This window comes from Clupea harengus, unplaced genomic scaffold, assembly GCF_900700415.2.
Source record: "Clupea harengus unplaced genomic scaffold, Ch_v2.0.2, whole genome shotgun sequence".
NCBI classification, from domain to species: domain Eukaryota; kingdom Metazoa; phylum Chordata; class Actinopteri; order Clupeiformes; family Clupeidae; genus Clupea; species Clupea harengus.
Genome location: NW_024879632.1, coordinates 28,611 through 37,500, shown reverse-complemented (window position 1 = coordinate 37,500; position 8,890 = coordinate 28,611). Strand labels below are relative to the sequence as shown.

Here is an 8,890-nt window from a genome sequence, read left to right as displayed (position 1 = left end):
AACTAAGCGTTGTTAAGTGGTCCTACTTCCTCTCCTCTTCTTTTCTCTCTCTATCCCTCTCTTTCTGCTCTCTCTCTCTGTCTCTCTCATCCTCTCCCTCTCTCTCTCTCTTTTAGCCTGGCAATTATTGGCATGAATCAAAAACAGACACTCACTATCTTAGTAGTCCCACTCGCCCTCAATCCATCTCTCTTTCTCTCTCATTCTCTCTCTCTCTTTCTCCATCAATCTATCTGCTGATGTCATTTGCAGGTTCTGTTTCTGATCAGATTCATAGCCTTGTACCAGCATGAGTCTCTCTCACATTTGCTATTTGCACACCTTCCCCTGTCACTCCTGTCCATATTCCCTCATTCACACATTGATCTTTTCCCCCCGCTCTATCTCTCCTCTCCTCCACCTTCCAAACACACACACACACACACACACACACACACACACACACACACACACACACACACACACACACACGCGCGAGCGCGCACGCTCTATCTCTCCTGCCCTCCGCCTTCCAAACAAAGCGCTGTGCAAGACGCCTCGGACTGCTGTAGGCAAACACCAGGTGGGGTAATGTCAGGTCAAACATCCAGTGTACACATACACACAAACACACAAAGTCATGAACACACACACATATGCACATGCGTGCACACAGACACACACACACACCACAAAGACATGAAGACGCACATATGCACATGCGTGCACACACACACACACACAGACAAAGACATGGACACGTACATATGCATATGCGCGCACACACACACACACACAAATACACACCCTTCTACCTAGAAAACGAATCAACAGTGGAGGAGGACATCGAGCATCCACACTAGTCAGCAGCAGGGTAATGAGGACAAGGTTACAAAACAGAAGGAGAGAAACAGAGAGAGAGAGAGAGAGAGAGAGAGAGAGAGAGAGAATGAAAGAAAGAAGAATGAAAGAATGAAAGAAAGCCAAGGCAGGAATTCTATGTGTATCCAGAAACACACTGCACCTGCATCTGATGAAGTGACCATTCTGTGTGTGTGTGTGTGTGTGTGTGTGTGTGTGTGTTTGTGTGTGTGTGTGTGTGTGTTTGTGTGTTTTGTGTGTGTGTGTGTGTGTGTGTGTGTGTGTTTGTGTGTGTGTGTTTGTGTGTGTGTGTGTGTGTGTGTGTGTGTGTGTGTGTCCTGTGACACGCATCTCCCTCACCCTCCCCATCACCCTTGGCCTCTTCTCCATCTGGGCGACAGCTCTGAGAGTCAGGTGGCATGCTCGGATGCCTTGGCTTTAATTGAAGGGGATCAGCCTTCTCTCCAGGGGAGGAGAGGGAGAACGAGAGGGAGGGTGAGAGAGAGAGAGAGATGGAGGGAGGGAGGGAGGTAGAGAGGGAGCGGGAGAGAGAGAGATGGAGGGAGGGAGGGAGGGAGGTAGAGAGGGCAGGTGGGAGGCTGTGTGTGGTTAATACTGACCGTGATCAAAGGATGAGAGAAAGAGAGAAATCTATGAGACTCCATGTCTATGAGATTCCTTATGTTTTGGCAATATTAAATATGCTACAGTCATGCCAACAAAGCCTCTTGACTTGAAATGAATTGAACTGAATTGACAGAGAGCGAGAGGGATTGAGAGAAAGAAGGGGATGAGAGAGAGAAAGAGAGAGAGAGAGTTGACTTGTGCTGGCGCGATCCCTGGTCTGCTTTAGACCTTATTAAAGCCTCGGGCTACTCTACCTCTCTCCGAGCCTAGATTACTCTCTTTCTCCCTCTATCTCTCTCTTTCTCCCTCTATCTCTCTCTTCCTCCCTCTTTCTCCCTCTATCTCCCTCTATCTCTCTGTTTCTCTCTTATGTAAGATAGCCTGTCCTTTGGTTCATCTCTCCCCTCTCACAAATATCACTGTTAGAGGTCACTGCACTCCCACCCCTCAGTACACACACACACACACACACACACACACACACACACACACACACACACACACACACACACACACAGCCACTCTGCCCCTTTGGGCACGAGACATGTAGAAGCTGCTACCTGATACTGGCTGTTTAAACTTTCACTCCGACACACAGCGCTGCAGCTCACCCATGACAATAAACGCTGTCATATCGCCGTGGCAACCTCATTTGTCTCCATTTAGGGACACTCTCTGCCTTCCATTCTGGAATGTGGGATTTCCTCTTTTTTTCTCTCTCTTCCCTCGACTCTCTTTTTCTCTCTCTCTATCTCTCTCTTTCTTTCTCTCTCTCTCTTCCCCGTCTCTCTATTTCTCTCTCTTGATGAGCCCCGTCAACATATGTCTGACAAATTGGAGACAAGACGTCCATCCAGCCCCGGTCCACGGTCTCTCATTCAACTCAAGGATAATAGTCTCTCTGTCTCTCTCTGTCTCTGACGGTGGCTCAGGGCAGGACACTGACGGATCTGTCACTCTTACGACTGAGAAACGCTTTGGGACTCTCACAGACACTGCCTCAGGCACACTCAGCTGAGTGGGATGTATGTCTGTTTTCCTTGCACATTCCCAAAAACAACAACAACAATAACCATAGAAAAGCTAAATACAAATGCTGGGCATGTACTATGCCTCCCGAGTACACACACACACACACACACACACACACACACACACACACACACACACAAACAGACACACACACACACACACACACACATACACACACACACACACACACACACACAGTACAGTGGAGTCTGTGGCCATAGCACTCGGCTACCCCAGTGACAAAATAAAAGGATTAGTCCAAACGGCTGGGCAGGGGGAGATGATTTGTGTGTGTGAGTGTGTGCATTCATGAGTGTGTGTGTATGGGTGAGTGTGTGCGTGTATATTGTGTGTGTGTGTCTGGGTGCATGCATGGGTGTGTGTGTATGTGTGAGTGTGTGTGTGTGTGTATATTGTGTGTGTGTGTCTGTGTGCATGCATGATTGTGTGTGTATGTGTGAGGGTGTGTGTTTTGGTGTTCATGCGTGCGTGTGTGTGTGTGTGTGTGTGTGTGTGCGCGGGGGTATGAGTGTGTGCACTTGTCACTTCGTCTCTCTGTATGTATACATGAATGTGTGTTTACGTGTGCGAGAGAGAGATCGTGTGTGTGTTTGTGTGTATTTGTTTCTCGTGTGTGTGTGTCACACTGTCTTGTGTTTCATGTTGCCCACGGATCCTGTGTCCATCTGCCTGTGACACTGCACTGATCTGTAGCAAGGGCCAGGCCACTCAGTCACTCCTCTGCCCTCAGACCCAGCACTGTGGTGAGCGTGTGTGTTCGTCACCGCAGTGACAGTCATGCCATGGAGCATCTCTCCTGCAGGTCAATGACACATCTCTAGTCACCCTGCACCGGATAAAGAATAATAATACCAGCTGCCCTTCACAACATTGCTGCAGTGCTAAATACAGTCCCACTACCGGCCAGTGTGTGTGTGTGTGTGTGTGTGTGTGTGAAAGTGTGTGCAAGTACACTTCCACCTGGTTGGACAGATCTGATGAGCATCTTCGTCTTGTCCAGGCTAAACTCACACACACACACACACACACACACACACACACACACACACACACACATGCATAGGCCTGTATGACTCACCATCCTTGCGGTAGTAGGTGATCTCAACCTTGCGTTCCTCAGAACCCAGCAGGGCCTGTGCCACCTGCGCGATAGCGTGGCGTTTGGTGAGCTCCCCGTAGAGGAAGTCACAGGTGCAGGCCTTCTGCATCACGTCCGGCCGCGAGAAGCCTGTCATCTCGCAAAACAAATCATTGCAGTAGATGATAGCGCAGTTTTGAACCCGTGCGTTGGCTATAACGAACTTCTTGTCTGCGTGTGAAGAGAGAGAGAAAAAGAAAGAGAGAGAAAGATGGTGAGATCTGAGTCATGCAAAAGTCAAGCACATACAAGGCAAGAACACACGTGAAGCACAGTGTGCGTGTCACAGCAGCAAATCTGGAGGTTATACTTTCTAGAGGGATGTTACACAGAAACAGAGTAAAATGAACATGAAGTAATAAGTAAACGTCAAGAAATCCCATCAAAAAAGTAAAATAGTCTCGGACTGACTGTGTGCTGCCGTTTGTCTGTCGAGTATGTTAATTGTCAAAACATTCATTGGACGGTGACAGAGAATATCGGAATGACCTCTACACGCACAAGGGGGCGATTTAAAATGAATTAGCCTATTCAAAATTCAAAATAGACTAAATTTAAACTATACAGAGACTCGATTTAACTATGAGTTATGAAATGTTACTTGGAAGTTCTACGAATATGTGCAACTCATGACGTAGCGCAACCATCAAAAAGGAAACGAATCCGAAATCAACTTAATAAGTCATACAGACTTTGTGACGCTTACACGGGGGAGCAGGTACATTATTTCTCCAGTCTTAACTACATGACTGTTAAGGTTCTCTCTACTAGGTTAAGGAGGAACCGCAACAACAACAAAAATATTACATTTTTATATAAGCATCCTCACATTCACTGTATATAGCCTACCACTATAAACGTTTCTGATTAAATCATGCTCCATATTTGTCATCGTTGTGACACAGCACGTCATACGTGCTTTGTTGAAAAGCGTGCTCCACGTTTTTTCATGGAAAAGGGAAAGGCATAACTCAATGAACGCAATAGTGGTTTTTTTTTTCAGTTCGGATTTTGTTTCAGACTGCAAAGTGATTACAAAAATCTGTCAACAAGTTTACACTAAAGACATCTTGTATCTACTGGAGAGACACAGTTGCCCTCACAAGAGACTTACTTAGCCCCTCGAATTTTCGGATGATGGTTCCAAGGAAGGTGTTCTGTGGCGCAACGTGTCCCCTTCGCACCGGCATGGTTACAGAAGGTGGTCCGGATGCGAACCGAACTCAGAACCAAGCAGGTGAAGTTGGACCGCTCACACTTAACGCCTCTCAGTCCGTCCGTCACAGATCATCTTTGCAGATCCACTCTTGCTTTTTTTCTCCCTTTGCTCGACTGTACACTTTTGTTTCAATACGCCGCCACTATTTTAACTTCTTCCGTTTGACGAGGGCACATCGTGCGGTTTTGGTAGCCTCCTCCACCGTCGAGAATCTGGCAGCGAATTGGTGCGCTTAGAGGGTGCAATTCGCGGAGCATGACAAAATAAGACAGCTCGTGACCTCCGCGGTTTCGGCGCAAGCAATGCTCTGCCGTTAGAGAGAATGGAAGACTGACGGAGTGTGCCGCGAACTGCCAGGGGGGAAGACTGGCGTTAACCCCAGCAAAGACTCAGCTCGCGCACTCTGCTACAACTATAGCGTGACACCTCGCGCGATGTTCGATGTAGAGGCAGGAGAGAAATGGTTGTGGCCACAAACACGGTGTGTGTGTGTGTGTGTACAAGCAAAGGAGAGAGAGAGAGAGAGGAAAAATAGAGACACGGAGATCACGCGTTGTATGCCTGTTTTTTTGCGTTCTATGAAGACTTCTTCAGTCCTCGACGTCTTTGTTTCTCTACAATTAGTTTAATTTGTATTGAAAGTAGGATATTTACTTCAAGTTCGGGTCATATGTTTTATTTTTATCTCTTTTTAATTTTTTAAATTTTAAGCCTAGTCTACATCGTTAAACCTGATATTACAAGGCGCTTCCAGGAACAGTCTGCAACAAAAAGACAAAGGCTCTGTCCATGGTCCTGAAGCAATGATGCCATGTGCTGTCAGTCTTGTAACTTGTGAGTCACATCTTCTGTGTGTGTTTTTTTTATACCCGAACCCCTTAGGATGATAATGGTAAACTACAAGGAGTGCAGATGGGCCATAATCATTTTTTTATCAACGTGTTTGCCTCGAAGGGAACTGCTTCATAGGCTATGCATTTGAGAGACGCACATATGTGCAGAATATCTCTCAGACTTTCCACGTCTAAACACTCACAGGCATGCTCTCTCTCTCTCTCTCTCTCTCTCTCTCTCTCTCTCTCACACACACACACACACACACACACACACACACACAGAGAGACACACACTCTCTCTCACTCTCACACACACACAAACTCAGTCTTTTAACATCTGTCCCTATGCGGCACGAGATGAGTACCCATCTGTTCCTCAGAGAACCCCCACCCCCAGCACACACCCCTAAACCACTGAAATTCGGGCAGTCGGAGAGTATTGCAAATCCCACACAACCCCGCCGTTGAAGCCCTTTTAACAATTGAACGTCAGTGCTATAGCGTTACCGCGCTGTAATAAGACACGCTTATTTATTGATCGTGCCGCTGAGCCATGTCCCTTCATTCACGGCCTTACATTTAGAACAACAAAAGGCCGTTCTCCCTTTCTCACGGAACAGTGTACTGTCATGGTGGGAAGCAATATTTCAAGCACAAGGCTAGGCTGATCTCGAAGCGGGTCAGACTGGGGCAAAGGCCATGACTTCACTTCTCAGGCATGCGGACGAGGACGAGCTCGAGCTGTTGCATATCCTAAGCCAAGAATTAGGTAGGAACAAACCAATGAGACAGAGAGAAGTATTTATGGTACACAAGGGGGTATTTGTTTATTTGTTTACAAACTGAATTAGTTAGTAGTCTTCACCGTCAGATCATGGAAATATCTCTTTCTTGAGATTAGGAACTGCACAGACAGTTTCACCTCCCTGAACTAATCTCATTTTAATCCTCTGTTGTTGAGTGCATGTGTGTATGTGTGTGTGTGCGCGCGCTCTTGTCTGTGATTGTGGTTTTGCATACATCAGGCTAATTTCTTCACCTCCCCCATCTCTCACTCTGAAACAGCAGCAGCATCTTGGAGAGAGTAAGTGTTACGGACTGTGTCTCAGGTCCAAAGCTTGGGTTCAGAGGTCAAGACTGGAGGGAGGGGGTTGGCCAGAGTCAGTGAAGGAGTACGAACAGCACGCTCTCCAGTCTGACACGTTCAGGGACTCACTCACGCTGTCACTCAACACAGAGGGAAAAAGTGGTTAGAGAGAGGGCAGTGGACATGTCCTGCCGTTCACTCATTCTCTGGTCCACACCCTCACCTCTCCTCTCTCTCTCTCATTATCTCTCCATCTTTATCTCCTTAATCATTTCTCCCTCCCTATCTCTTTCAAAATCTCTTCATCTCTCTCTCACTCCCTATCTCTTTTAAAATCTCTCCATCTACCTCTCACTGTCTCTCTCATCATCTCTCCATCTCCCTCTCTATCTCTTTCAGTATCTCTCCCTCTCTGTCTCACTCTCTTTCATTATCTCTATATATCTCTCTCATTATCTCTCCATATCTCTCTCCTCCCTCTGTCCCCCTCTCTCTCTCATGTCACCCCTTGTTTTTAGTTTCTCATGATCTTTTCTTGCTGTGACTCTTTCTCTCAAATTCAAAGCTTTATCTAAAAAACACACAAACACAAACCTGATGGACAAGATGTTGATGTTCTCTGTCTGCTCAAGGGTGTAGTGCATTACGGTTTAACATGGTTATTATAACTTAATGATGTGACAGGCTTTTAAAAATAGAATTATTTTTTTCTTTTAATAACCCCTTTATCTGAGTTTTACATGGTTAATTAAAGTCTCTCTTTATCTCTCCATCGCTCTCTATCTCTCCTCTGCAACATCTTCTCTGGCTAGGGGTAGTTTGCTACAGACTACAGTGCCACCATTTTATCTGACTTTCTACATGGTTAATTAAAGTTTGCTTTTCAAAGGTCAAAAGTCTCCTTTTATCTCTCTCGTCATCTCTCACTCTCTCCATCTCGCTGTCTTCCTCTCCGTGAGACACCCCTTCTCTCTGGTGGGAATGCTGTGGTCTGGGGTACCCTGGCCTGGTCTAATGGTGCTGCAGATGAGGGCAGGTGGTTGTGGTCTGGGGTACCCTGGCCTGCTCTAATGGTGTGTGTGTGTGTGTGTGTGTGTGTGTGTGTGTGTGTGTGTGTGTGTGTGTGTGTGTGTGTGTGTGTGTGTGTGTGTGTGTGTGTGTGTGTGTGTGTGTGTGTGCGTGTGTGTGCGTGTGTGTGCGTGCGTGTGTGTGCGTGTGTGGTTGTGGTCTGGGGTACCCTGGCCTGGTCTAATGGTGCTACAGATGAGGGCAGGTGCTTTCCCATTTCACCCCTCATTGCTCACTACTCCCTAGGACACAGTCTCATGTGGTCTCTTCCCATCCGTCTCCCATGCATCTCGTGTCCGGTGGGAGCGTCTGACCCCCCCCCCCACACACACCCCATCTCCTCGGAGGCAGGACGGGATGGGAGGGAGCGGTGGAGGGCAGGCTGGGGCATCCTCATTTTGTTAGGTGAAATGAAAGCTGACCTGAGGGACCTCCCTCTCTGTTCGCTCTCCACCCATCTGGCTCTCATTCCTTCCCTCTGTCTCAACCAACGGTTTTATCTCTGTCTCCCTTTATCTATTTCCCCCCCCTCTCTCTCTCTGCCTCTCTTCTATCTCTCTTATCACACTGCTCTCTGTCCATCTCATTTTCAGTGTCTCTCATTTTATCTCTGTGTCTCTCTCCCGCTCTCATTTCCCATGTCTGGTTCTCTCTCTCTAGCTTTGGGTCTCTTTTTGATCTTCCTCTCCCTCCTTTTCTCTCTCTCTTTGATTCTGACTAAACTGTGGCTATGCAGTCCTGCCCCCCCCCCCCCCCCCCATCACATTTCGTGGTCTGTCACACAGCTACTTCCCATTTCATCCTGATTGAATCTGCTCCCACTGTTAAGATCCATCATTCACGTAAACATCATTTCCATCAATCTCGTCTCTCCGTCTCTCCCACTGTCTTTCCATCTCTCCTCCCTAAAGCATGTTTTTCTTTCTTTTTCTGCCCCGTCTGTCTGCTCAGTCGCTGGACATCCACCCATTAAAGGTGCAGTCCTTGATAATAACCCATTGACTGGTCGAGACTGGTCGTCT

The 8,890-nt window shown here is 47.2% G+C and overlaps 1 protein-coding gene across 1 annotated transcript in view; it reads right to left on the bottom strand.

Moving 5' to 3' along the window:
• LOC122129334 (potassium voltage-gated channel subfamily H member 7-like) overlaps positions 1–5,365 on the bottom strand; it is a gene marked incomplete at its 3' end in the record, with an annotated part of 94,857 nt that extends 89,492 nt beyond the window's left edge. Inside the window, exons 1-2 of the mRNA XM_042704327.1 lie at positions 4,773–5,365; positions 3,599–3,829 (exon numbers count right to left, since the gene is read on the bottom strand). Of these exons, the coding sequence (XP_042560261.1) occupies positions 3,599–3,829; positions 4,773–4,848 (307 nt within the window). The remainder of the gene's footprint in view (positions 1–3,598; positions 3,830–4,772) is intronic.
• Positions 5,366–8,890: the final 3,525 nt, after the last annotated feature.